Source organism: Orbicella faveolata, unplaced genomic scaffold, assembly GCF_042242905.1.
Source record: "Orbicella faveolata isolate gen_17 unplaced genomic scaffold, um_ofav_v1 contig_34, whole genome shotgun sequence".
Taxonomy (NCBI): Eukaryota; Metazoa; Cnidaria; class Anthozoa; order Scleractinia; family Merulinidae; genus Orbicella; species Orbicella faveolata.
This window is the reverse complement of record NW_028301563.1, coordinates 17,320,967-17,334,386: the sequence shown is the minus strand read 5'-3', so window position 1 is coordinate 17,334,386 and position 13,420 is coordinate 17,320,967. Positions and strand designations below refer to the sequence as shown.

The 13,420-nt window shown below is 38.2% G+C and overlaps 1 protein-coding gene across 1 annotated transcript; it reads left to right on the top strand.

Annotated features, from left to right (window-relative positions):
• The first annotated feature begins 8,503 nt into the window (after nt 1-8,503).
• On the top strand, nt 8,504-12,906 carry LOC149105062 (uncharacterized). The gene is made up of 3 exons (XM_089272320.1): nt 8,504-9,010; nt 10,480-10,649; nt 12,606-12,906. Exons 1-3 carry the CDS (start codon nt 8,504-8,506, stop codon nt 12,784-12,786), a joined length of 858 nt encoding a protein of 285 aa, XP_089128446.1. The 3' UTR covers nt 12,787-12,906.
• Nucleotides 12,907-13,420: the final 514 nt, after the last annotated feature.

The window sequence follows — 13,420 nt, the reverse complement described above, 5'->3', positions numbered from 1 at the left end:
ACAAAGGATCGGCTCTGTTTATCATAAGAAAGACCCGGCTTCGTTTATTTGAAGGACTCGGCAGGAAAAGGGCGTTAGGTATTTTAATCAAAAGTGAACTTTGACAAAAACGCTCCAAATTTCGCATGCAGTTTTGTTCTGGTGTGTTAAGCAATGTCCCGTAGTTTTTGCGCTAAAGTTCGCTTCCTTTTCGAGATATTGCGTATGCAATAAACCACTCGGTTTTTCCAACCTGTGTGCCTTATTTGCATACGTTATTTCTCGAGAACGAAGAGCAACCCAGCGAAAAAAGCCTCAAAGCAATGGTTCTCAGGGGAAACGAAGCCCACATGCTAAAATTCAGCTAGTTTTGAGCACTTTCAAAAATGGCCGAAAAATCCAGGGGACGTTCTTACCCGCGGCCTTTCATATCCTCCCTCATCATAGGCCTGCAATGCGTGCAGACAGCTTTATTATCTAGCTCGCTGCACGCATTGCAGGCCTATGATGAGGGACTATAATATTATGTGTTCAAAGGACCATCGACTAACTTGTAGATTATTAAGATATCCTGTTTTATTTAAGTTAGTAACATGAGCTCTCAGTGCGTTTAAGGAGGTTCAAAAATTTTTTCCGGTTTACTGGGATTTTAAATCTCTGCTACTCCTATTTCAATATGCCAAGCAAAGCCCGGTTTAATAAGGAGAACCAAGGTACTCACTTAGCATGCAAGGTACTGATTGTAGCTGACTCCACGAACGTCGTAACATTTTCAACTTCTAGTTGTAAGGTTTCGAGTTGTTAATCCTTTCTTCGGCCATCAATATTTCTGCTGAAATGTTCTTGTTTTTCAGACACTGATAATAGATGTGGGTCCACCTCCAATGTGTGCATATTTTCACTCCGCGACAGGCGGGACTCGAACGCATAAGCACTGCACTGCACTGCACTGCACTGCAGCGGTATCGCACAGATCATGGGTTTGAACCCCGTTCAGGCCTGATTTTTTTTTTAGGCTTTAATTTCACAACTGCTTAAGTTCTGTGTATAACTACGATTTTTAATCATGTCTTCATATCTTTCTCCGCATTTTGAATATATAATATTTTGTATATTTACTTGTATGTTATTATTTTTTTTACTTTTCTTCCCTTCTCTTCAGATACAAAAAGTGTTAATGGTAGTTATGGTTACACTTCCAATGCGTTCATATTTCACTCCGCAATAAAGAAAGTCTGGCTCCATTTAAGAGCATGGTGACGAACCCATCACGTGCAATTGTCATGTACTCAGGTTATGGTCCAACATTTCATGGTGACATCTACATTGCTGACAATGCAAGCAATAACACTAATTCATACACATACTTTGGCGACACTTACTCTCTTCCAAGTGGAGTACAAGACCGACTCACAATCCTGGCTGGGACTTATAACTTCTCACCTGATGAGGTGGAGGTGTTTTATCTTGGTTGACTTACCCTAACATCCCCTTATTCACGCTTTGAACTCGTGCATAAAATAACAGAAACAAGCAAAATAATTAAAACGAATTAGGTAAGTTGCTTTTTTATGTTTTGAGCTGTTTTGGAACCAATACAAATAAGTCTTGACCATTTTATTTCAATTTTAACTTCATTACTGAGCTAGACCTAACTTGTTGTCATTATTTATTTGGCCTTTATTTGCTTGCATGAGTATTTTTGATAGTACTATGAGATTTATTCTTAACTTCCCACTTTTGTTGTTGTGGTTCGCTGTTGTTGTTAGGAAAAGATCTCATTGATCTGCTGATTTTTTTTTTTGCTTGGGGTGGGGGGTTGGGGGTGGGGGGTTAGTTTGGGGTGGGGGATGGGAAGCAACCGTAGCCTAGTATGTGTATAGCTGGTTTTCACATGACGTCACTAAAATTCAAACTACAAAACTATTAACCTTCCTGAGATTTTATTTTAATGATGTGTAAGAGCAGCTGAAAACTAATATTCATACAAATTTTCGCTCCGAATGGGTTCTTGGATTTGTGATACAGTACGCTTGAATTTCTAAGCTTTTGCGTGACTTGGCATTTACATGACGGCTTAGAGAGCTGTCACGATGGTTAAAAAAAGTGACTTATTTCGGGGAATTTGGCTATCTGAACAGTGTATGTCTTAGAAAAAGTATTATTTTAATACTTTAGAGTTCCTCCAGGGATAAATTCACGCTTTTGTAGCAAAATTCAGTGATAGATATTTCTGTTGGTTTCCGGCCGCCATGTTGGTGCCCCTACGGATGGGCACCAACATGGCGTCTCCATGCAAATCTCTATAAATTTGGGTAAAAAATTTCTCCGCATATCTTGCATAAGAAAAATTGCTGTAGCCAGAATCTTGGCGAAAGTCTTTGCATATTTACCTTCTTTCATTTCCCAGATTCTGGACTTAATCTATTGACCGGTTTTGATTTTTATTTTGATCTATTTTGAATGGCGTGACACTGAAAACCAGCAATTACGTGGGACGCCGAATATTTTCCTGTTCCGATAGGGGACTGGCTGGGATAATTACCGGCGAAGTATCAGCGCAACCTTACAAATGTTGAATATAAAGTGTAACCGTCGATGGTAGGGCTTGCCACAAGTTGCTCGAGATTTCCCAAAAGTCGCCCGAAATTTCTCAAAAAGTTGCTCAAAAGTTGCTCCAAAAAAAGTCAAAAGTTGCTTTTTTTAACGAAAGTTGCTCAAAAGTTGCTAAGAAAAGCAGAAACTTTTTTTTGTTTCTCTCTTCTTTTATTTGGTCTGATGCAAAAATAAAAAACATTTCTAGGGATTTTTGTGCAATTTTGCGTTGTCACCAGCGTCACTAAATAAATTTGTTCACAATACGTGTGAGTAAATACCACGCATCAATATCAAATCTTTTTTATTTCTTTTTTAAAAACATTAAAAAAGAAATGTTAAAAAAATTATTTAAAAAAAATTAAAGAAATTCACAAATTGTCTACTGAAACATTGTAAGATATGGAAGCATGGCCAATTAAAGCACTAAAAGCTGCTCCGATATCTAGAAAACTAGAAATTGCTCAGAACTCAAAAAACTTGCTCGAAACAAAAAAAGATTGCTCGAAATACGAAAAGTTGCCAAAAAGTTGCCGAACAACCTGTCGCAAGCCCTAGTCGATGGAGTATCGTCCCATTGTGACAGTTTGACATTAGTTCTATAAAACTCATATGACAAAAACCGGAATAAGCTCTGGCGGTTGCAAACATTTTTGCCTTGCTCTCTTGCAAGATACTATCGACAACAAGACTTCTGTTCTCACGAAAATTTTGTGAACTCCATATTTTACTAATAGCTGAGGGTCTCAATGGCGGTTATTATGGTTTTACGGTTTACATTTAAAGATGGTTTTTTGACGGTTGACGATTAATTTTTGAGCTGTTTGATGATAGACGGTAAAAGTTCAGTGATGAAAGGTAGCCTGAGAAAATTAATTAATTAATTAATTTCTAAGCCCTTTGATGGTTAAACAACATTTCTTTCCGTTTCTTGGTGTCCCACCAAGATTGGCGCTTTGGCGTTTTTCTGTATTTAATCCTTGATATTTCATTGTGATATCTCTTATCTTTTTATAGCACGAAGGAATGTATAGTTGCCCGAGGAAACTTTTTTTTTTTTCTAACGAGCTCAGTCGCGTTACTTAAAGTTTTTTCGGCCACGTACAAACTTATCTTTAAATTCGAATAAACCTAAAATTAAAAGTTATTATACTAGGATAGAAAAACACCAAAGAGTTATCTAAGAATAAATCATGAAGGAACAAGGATTGTTAACGATGGAGAAGATTCAAACGGATTACAAACGACGAACTTGTAAAATTTGGGCCAAGCCTTTCTTGATGCTCAAATCGTGACGTATTCCTTTAATCAATGCCGAAATTAGTAGCCATAACGTAAAGCTGTGAAGCGACAGCAAGAAATTCCGTCTGTAGACACCCTTGAAATCAAGGTTTTATATCAGAAGTGTAGCAGCTCTCGTGAGCTTGTAATTCTCTTCATTGTTAGCAGCTGTTATTGTTTTAGGGCTAGGGGCATTGTTTCTGTTGTTTGTTCTATAGTTCTCTCAGAGCGTATCAAGCCATTCATGTAAGACCTTACGGGAGCTTTTACATCACACTTTTTTTATCACAGTCAGTAACATGCTCCTAATTAGCGAATGCTTGACTGTGTTTAAGGTATCACTATACCCCAGATGACCATTATTCGTTGGCGTCGCGTTGTGGTCGAACGCTTGACGCAAACTGACCCCAGTTTCTGAAAGCTTTTTTCCATAAAAAAATTGTAGACTTCGAAGGTATATTCGTTAAAATCAAAAACCAACTACAGCGGCCGATTTCCTAAAGTACAGAGGTCCAGTAATCAAGTTCGTTTCCGGTCGGATTTTAGCCGGAGTAAGCGACCAACATCGCTGTGTCTTCTTGACACTTTTCTCTGAAAAAAAGAAAAACGGCGTTAGGAAGTTTTAATTACTCTTCTGGTTTTTTCTGGACACGCGGTTACACTTTTTGAGAGTGTATTCCCTTCGCTAAAATAATCATAACTATTGACAAAAAAAAAATAGAAATAGAAATTCACGACAGGGTTTTTTTGCCTGATTATCGGGTGACATTCTGTCCAAATTTCAGCGTCAAACGTTGAAAACTGACAGAAAACGAACCCAAAATATGCTTTTCATTTGCTGAAATTTTCGTTTAGAGATATGAAGGAAAATATACTTTGGGGCGTTCTTCCGGTGTAATGAGATAAATACACAAAAGGTGTGAAAACGACGGCACGTTGATTGATAAAGTGAGGGCTCATTTTACTTTAAAAATAGAGCTTGCCATATACAAAGGCCAGGAGTCTCAAATGTTGCCTATCCTTTGCAAGATCTGAATGCTACCGCTCATGCACCCAGGTTAGTGAAAAGATAATTTTCGCTTCTGTCTCTTCTTTTCGGTTTTTCAGTAAAACGCGTTGGCTTCAGAGATGCCGTTGACAACGAACAAGCGCACTCGTACACAACGTAAAGGCCGCGTAGAGGAGACCCAAGAGATACCGATTGAGTCGATATTACCGTTACTATTTCGAACGGCGAAAGCGCCAAGGAAGTAATTATAATTATGCTTAGAGAATTTTAAACGTCTTCCCCGTCCAGTGCGTGCAACTTCTCCTGCCAGGAACCTTTGTGGTTAGTAGCTAACGCATCAGCCCAATTTTGATTAAAAGTTTTTGAAACCATTTCCCCCCGACTTTTTCCTCTGTTGACTCTGTGGTGCTTTCTTTGCTCTTAAAAATGGACATGAACTTTTGCGTTTCTTCTACGACTTATATCCACATTCTACAAACGGATAACACTCAGAACAGCTCGTCGACTAACAGACACAAACGTTTGACAATCGTACTACATGAAAATCAGTCACGCAACTTTTTAATGCAACTTTAGTTCTCGTGAGAAGCCGTTGACAGCTATTAATCAGAATTAATTTACGCAACGAATCGTTTTTCGTTGATAATTTAGCTTGGAATCAATTTTTTTTTCCCATAGAGTTTTATTTAAAATGGTCAATTTTAGGGTATACTGATACTTTAATTAATAATAAAAAGATAGTTATTGTAATATAGAACGTAGATAAATAAAGGACTCATGTATCATGCCGTAGAGTTCCAAAAGCAGCGATCCCCACCCTTAATTCTCGCGGTGATTTCTTGTGGCACTTTAAAAACTGCAAAATTTTAAGAATTCAACCGCTAAGTTTTTGTTCAGATTGAAACTGGACATTGTAAGGTTAGATAAGCACTTTTGCGTCGTACAGATTCACTTGCAGGTACATTGTAGTTGTTTTCCCTTTTAAAACTACAGTGACAGTTACTTAGCCGAAATTCTACCGCAGCATGAGATCATTTATTATATTGTGAAGACAGGTTTACACCGATTCTATTATGCAAGGATGTTATTAGCCTGTTCCAGGCTCTCGGTGAAATGGGGACGATCGAAAAAGCTGGCGGGCGACCAGCGGGACCAGCGATCAGCGGGTTCCGGAGAGAAAATGAAAGGGCGGGAAAGCCTTTAAGCATTGTTTTGAAAACTTCATTCCGCCCACTTGAAAAAAGAACCGTTTTTTGTGTCAAATGTCGAAATCTCAGTATTTAGGTATCGAGTTACTCGTGAGAGTTTCACGAGGCCACGCCTATCTTCACAGCATGTTATGTTCTTTTGCAAAGTCATGTCTGCTCTGTGTAGAATCTCTTCGAATGAGGAAGTCTCTGTGTGGGCGTACAGAGAATTTATTACCGGCAAATGATTAGATCCATATGGAGGATCAAGATCATGGTCTTGCCTGAACAAAACCAAACAATGACATATACAACACGCAAAACGGTCAACAGACTTGCGCGTAAACAGCTACACTATATGGTGTCAGAACGAGTTACAGACCTAAACATCGACCTCTAGAGACAAAAGTCCGAAATCGGTGGAAATAATGGTGAGAAAATCTTTTCCACGGGCCAGGTTGATCAGGCGCCTTCTTTGCCGCTCCATTCACGCGTGAAATCTTGCAAACAATTCTCCACATTACATCACAGTATGAGTGAATTTCGACTCCTCGAAATCAAAAACAAAAACGAAAACAAACAAAAAAAAAACAATGCTTGTTGGCTTTCCCGCCCTCTCCTTTTCTCTCCCAGACCGCGCTCATCGCCCGCCCGCTTTTTTTGATCGTCCCCTGGAACAGGCTAGGATGTCATTTCCATTTGTAACCAATCATTAAACATATATAGCTTTTTTTTGTAGTTGGGTAATATGTAATGGTTTGATGAACATATTAATAAAGTTCCTTTGCAATTTTGCAAAGGTTTAGCGTTCAATTTGTGCTTACTGCGTGCTGAAAGACTGTTCGTTTGTTTTTCAACTTCACCCTCTCACGATCGGCTTAAAGACTAATTTCCCCTCTTAAGAGCTTCTGCCTGAGAGAGCAAGGAAGACTTGGAAATAAGGGTGCTCCGATCTTCCTAAAAATCCCCATAACAAGTTCTTTGCAGACTTATGTACTTAAGTTTTATCTTCATTCATCGTTTTCCGCCCGGGTTCTGGATATCAGCCCAATGGGGGTCCTGTGAGGTTAATTTTCCACCAAATTTTGGAAACTTTTTAACAACTCCCTCACAGAGTAACAAATAATTTTAAACAAAACCAAAGTCATCCATGTAAAGCCCAATGCCTAGGCTTTTATCGGAAGAGATATTTGCTCGCGAGAATATATCTCTCGCCCGCACATAATAGAGTTCAACATCGAGAAATATGTGGCACCTGACTCTGATTCGTCTATATCAATGGAAAGTAACCACCCTTAAGAGTAATTATAATCAGGACACAGCGAGCTTACAGAATAGAACAATACTTGAACTTGTGTGACTCATACTAAGTATCTCTCACTGTAAAGCGCAGACTGCAGACTGAAAACTTTAGCTAAAATTCTAGACAAATATATATTTATTACCGTGGAGCGAAACAAGCGCTCTTGCCTTCGTTCGAGATACACATCGCAACAGGGAAACATTTTCAAGACGAATAGTGTCCACTAAAAACTGATTTTCCCTTCGTTTCTCCTCCATGATGATCTGTAAGGTGATACAAAACAAAATACAATCTATTTTATTTTTTTATTATTATTTTTGGAATATAATTAAATTTTATTCCTCCAGGCAACTTTGTCGATAAAACCCCATAAAAGCCATTTTAAGAGCGGCTGGTGATATTCCTTCGAACAGCATCATTAAATTGATGCTAATGTTTCTCTTTGAAAAAAGCCTCCTATGCAGACATTCTTTTGTTTCGTCAGACAATCCTCCCCAACGAACGTCAGTTAAAACAAACAGCTATTTATCAATTATAGCGTGCATGCAATTGTTGGAAATCTGCGGTAGCTCTGCACTTTGCAATTCAAAAAAAACTAATAATAAACGCGAGAAACCAAAATACTAAGGTGGGCTTTCAACGAGTGTGTAAAATTGTCAAAATAGTTTGAATGTGGGGGTCATATTGATCCCCTCACGGGAGACTGTTTGGCTGTTTGACTGTTTGGTTGTTTGTCTTTTTCACACACAATTACCTCACGCTGATTGGTTATCTAGTAATCTCCATGCAGCTGACGATTAGAAAACACCCCAGTGAAAACTCACTGTCGGAAAGGGGTTCTAAGGCCGCCTAGGGTCTGAATTGAAAGTTGTCCTTCTCACGGCTTTCGCAAAACAGACGTTCCGAAATACAAATTTAAATTCCTTGTCAACAGGTTCGAGTGGCGCTTAGTTAGTATTCGCCGCGGAACTTAGCGACCCTGATCCACGTTTCGGATGGATCTTTTTCAATGTCCTACCAGATTTTTGGCTTTGATGATATCATTCAGCACAATAACAACTTCAAAAGGTGATCTTGCATGCATATACCCTCTGTTAAATCAATAGTTATTCTTCAATCCAATTCAGAACTTTCTTAATATAATTAAACATGCATTTGATGGATGATATGAACACAGGTACACCTAACAATATAGATGCACGCGGTCGAAGTACCAGCCGAGGAGTTCACAATGGCATCGCTTTGGTCAACTTTAAGGCCCACAAGTTCTCGTACTTAAACATCACAAGTCTTGGTACTGATTATGTCCTCGATGGAAAAGAATGTGGCGTTGCATGTGTGAACATACCATCATCTTTGTCCTTTAAAGTGCACCTAACCCCAAAAATCTCCTTGTTATTTGAAATACTTCTGCGAAAAAATTTTTGGATTCCGTTAAATCCTCGATTTTCTGTGCCCCGACGAAATCTCGAAAATAGCTCCAAAACACCGCCATTTTGTTTCACGACTGAGTTTGAGGAGAATGGGTCTAGCGGCTCTTGTGACGTCTACCCAGGAAGGTTGGATATCTCACGTCCTCTCATTTCCTTCAGGATGGTGCAATACACATTCGAAAAGTGCGCAGAAACGCCTTCCAGAGGTGCTATGGCTGTTGCAGCAATATTCCAGATTTAAAGAAAGATATACTGTACAATTAACTGACGATGATCGGCTAATGGTGCAACAAAGACGTAAACGATGGTTGATTTTGTCGAACCGAAACAAGCGAACTGAATCTGTGAGAACCATTGAAGAACTCTCACTGGAATTTGTTCCGCAGACTTTCGAACGCTATTTTCATAAATTTTCTGCTTAAAGCTAACCAGCAATTTGTAGAAATACTACCTACAACCTATATCTTCCAATCCCGCAGTATTTGTAACATACAAAGTTGTGTGATCCGATCATGATCAAGAAGCGTTATACTGATATGTAAATAGATCGCAACTGTACGCCGCTAACCAACACTTATTTCTCTTTCGATTTAGATAAAAGTCGAAGATTAATCCTTTAGAATTACATGATAACAAAATTGTTAGACTCACAGAGTTTTTCGAAGGTTTGGAAATCAGCAGTGCGACAAAGATTCTGTGATATAGCGTCGAAAATATGACCGCGTAACATGTGCGGACCGCTTAGGGAACACATCCTTTTCGCTTATCCGACGAATTTCGCTGCAAACTTTGAGAACAATTTACATTGGTTATTTGGAGTTACGACTTAAAACGTGTGACAATGTGAAATCGGTAATTGTATGAAATGTTTCCTTCCGCCTTGCTTCCCGCAGCTTCAAAAATACAGGTCCAAACAATACGATTTTCAATCGATCGAAGCCAATGTTTTGGAGGTCATCAAGTCTCGAAAACTGCGACACGTACGTCGCTCTTATAAACATGAAGCATTCAACTGAAAGTAAAACACAAGCTGGATTTAACAGAACAATCACACCTTGATAAAATACATTCTCGCTAAGGACAAATGTAAACGGGCTATAAACACGCGTGGGAATCTTATGTTTAGTTGACGAAATTACCATCCAAAGCAGTCCTTGAGTTTTCTTTCCTGCTTTTCGTTTGCCTGTTCCTCCACTTCGTATCTAGCTTTCCATTCCTAATATACAAGCAACTCGTCTGCAAAGAAGTCTTCCCCTTCGTCGCTTGAAATATTGTAAATTGCTCTCAAAGCTCTAAGCAGTAAGTTCACAGTTGTCGAACGTGCTCGATCGAAGTTTATTTCGGAGTCTTCCGAATCGAAACTTAACTCTGACTCCAGTGACGAAAAAGAAATGATTCTGAGACAAAACTTGGACGTTTTAGTCCCAAAATACATCGGAACGATTAGTTTTGTGTTCCATTTTCTCGAGCAAATACAGAGAGTTGACTGAGGCGCCATTGTGTTTGGTTCCTGGGTAGACGGCATCAGGTACCGCCGCCCCAGACTCCCTAAAACGCGGTCGTGAAACCTTCAAGCGCGACTTTGAAAGGGCATAGAAAATCGAGGATTCAACCAAATTCAAAAATTTCTTCGCCCAAATGCTTCGAATAAAGTCTAGATTCGTTTTAGCGAAAAAAAAAATTTGGGGTTAGGTGCACTTTAACCTGGCTGCATTTTATGACATCAGCGGAAGAATCGTAGGTGAACTACTCCCATCTGACAAGTACAACAACTCGGACAAGTTCATCAGCGGCCAATCTTTCTATCACTTTAGTATTCTGGTAAGTACTTTATTGACGGTCTCTTTGAAATCCTCTTTGTAAACAATCTGCTTTTGTTTTGTTTTTTTTTTTTTGCAAATTACTAGAGAGACATTGGCATCAGCAATGTATAATGTCGATACAAATGACATGAATATAACGGAATCGATGATTTGAGAGGCTTAATTTTTTTCAACTGACAATTGTAACGAAACACAAGCAATGAATAGGTTAAACTTTTTAAGCTCGCACAACAAAGCTAACAGGGAGTTCAACTCCCTGTACGAGTTCATCTGAATCAAAACACAGTCAGAAAGGGAGATCTTTTCACTTAAAATGTTTCCAGCAAATACTGCGCCCTCATTTGTTCCTACAAAAATGTTACTGTTAAACAGGATGGGAAAAAACATATAAAGGATATGACAGGACAAGCAGTATAAACAATATTTTAGGTAGGAGCAAAGGCTGCTTGATATAGGTAAAAAAAAATAATATAACGGAATACTTGACTTGAGAGGCCCAATTTCTTGAAACGTACAATAATTATGAATAATAACAAGCACAAACTAAAAATTGAATAAAGCGTTCCCTGGTAAAAATATTAAAAATGTGAGCTTTCAACAGCCAGTCTACTGTCTTCGACGGATAAAATTTGTTTCTCTACAAATTTTATCCATCGAACACAGTAGACTGGCTGCTACAAGCTTACAATTTTTTAATAATTTTTACCGGGGAAGGCTTTATTCTTTTTAATTATGATCAATACTGGTAAGGTATCCATGATATTTTTACAAACTAAAGACTCCAATGGCACGTACTCAGCAGGTACAAAGCTCAAACCGCAAAGCTACAGCTAGCAAGCAGGGCAACTACCCAACTCATTTATTTTTCATGAAGCAAAAAAAGAAAATCCACGCAGGAAGATCTCGTCACTTCAAATTTTTCGACAAAAAAAAACAACAAACAAACAAACAATTAAATTAAACAAAAAAAACAAAAGAAAACAAAAACAAAAACATAACTGCGCACTCATTTTCTCTATAAAAATTGCCTTATATATGGGCGCTACAAAGATATCAAATTTTACTTTTAGAGCAGTAAAAATAACATCTTACGAACAAGCGTACCTTGTTGACAAGGATTGACAGTGATAAAAAATAACTATAACGGAATACTTGTTTGTATTTTTGTTGACAAAAAAAAAAAAATTCTGCAAATATCGGTAAGAAATGTCAATCGGAAATGGAGGGAAAACTTTCGCGATCTGAGCAACGTAAAATGTAAGCCTCCAAAACTGTTTATATAAATAATTTTCGTCACTGTCATTAATAATAATTTGCTTTCTTTTCAACTCTTTTTGGCCCTCATCCGAAATGGTGAAAACGTTTAATGATCCTACTTAGCACTGGCACACAAATGCAACGTTCCTTCATTTCTACTCGGCTGAACTGTCAGTATTATCTTAATTCAAGCCTCTCTTAAATTTGACGAACAAGGAATCATCCCGCTACCAGACGTTTAAGGCTACGGTCCTCTACATCGAGATAAAACGGCCAAGATGTGTTGCCGTCAGTTTTCTCGAAAAATATCCGAATAGTTAGTTATTGGGAATTTATATAATAATTGAACTTTAACAAAGGAAATTCTAGATATTCCAGTGAACCTTCAACAAGGGATAATTGAAGATCTCTCTGCTAAATTATTAGCAAAATGGTGTCAACTTGTGAGAATCGTTACAAACTTGTTGCATGCAAATTATAAAGAAAATCTAATGACTAGATTTTCTACAAACAAAACTGATTTTAAAGGCCTGTTGATTTTTATTCATCTTGCCATGGCAATGGCACATACGTCAGCTTAACCATCAAAAAACCAAAGTTTGTGTTGTTAACTTGCCTGCTGCTATTTTTGGCGACCGAGGGATCAAGGGTTTTAGAGAAAGAGGTGAATGAAACACAGGTATCAAAAATTGTGTTCAGCCACCTTAAATTAGCTTAGCTTTGCTTAGATTTGCTTAGCTTACCTTCATTTACTAAATATCAGTTTGTTTTTGAGTCTCCATGTATGCGTGGACCGCGCCAGAACGGTGGAACTTGCGTATCACTTTATAAGAAGAACAGCTATCTGTGCGTTTGTGTGAAAGGATTCACAGGAAGTATTTGCCAAACAGGTAAGACGGCGATAACACTTGGACGATGATGTACGTCAATATAATTTTAAAGTCCAAAATGTTCCTTGACTCCGCCAGAATTTATTTCTTTTCTAACTTTTGTTCATCTTTTAAAAGGCTTAAGTAAGATATACCCCAGGCTTACAAGAAGAAACATATCTTCATAAATAACAATATGGACAGCAATAGCATTAATACAGACCCCGAGGCAAAAAGATTACACTGAAGGAAACCTGCAAAAATGAGTTTCTGGTCTGCTATCTTCTCGCGACCAACAATTAACAGTAAAACCGGCTCTTGTTCCTCTTGCAGCTAAAGATGAGTGGCCATTAGTTTCCCAGCCAGCAAGAAATCGTGCGTAAAACATATATTTCAAGGAGTTGTACGTCCGTTGCGTGCCTCTGACTGGAATATGACAATGGTGGACGTCTGAAAAAAGACGTGTGTATTCAAATTCTTGTGCTTATTTTCGGGAGACAGTAGAGGGAAAGTAGACATGCAGTAGAGCTTAGTGAAAGTGTTTCGGCCACGTACAATATAAATTACCTTTAAATTGAAGGAAACCTGAAAATAGTAGTTTACTAAGATGGAAAAAAAACAAAAGATAATATAATAATCCCTAAAGGAACAAGGATAGTTAAGGATGGAAAAGATTGACACGGA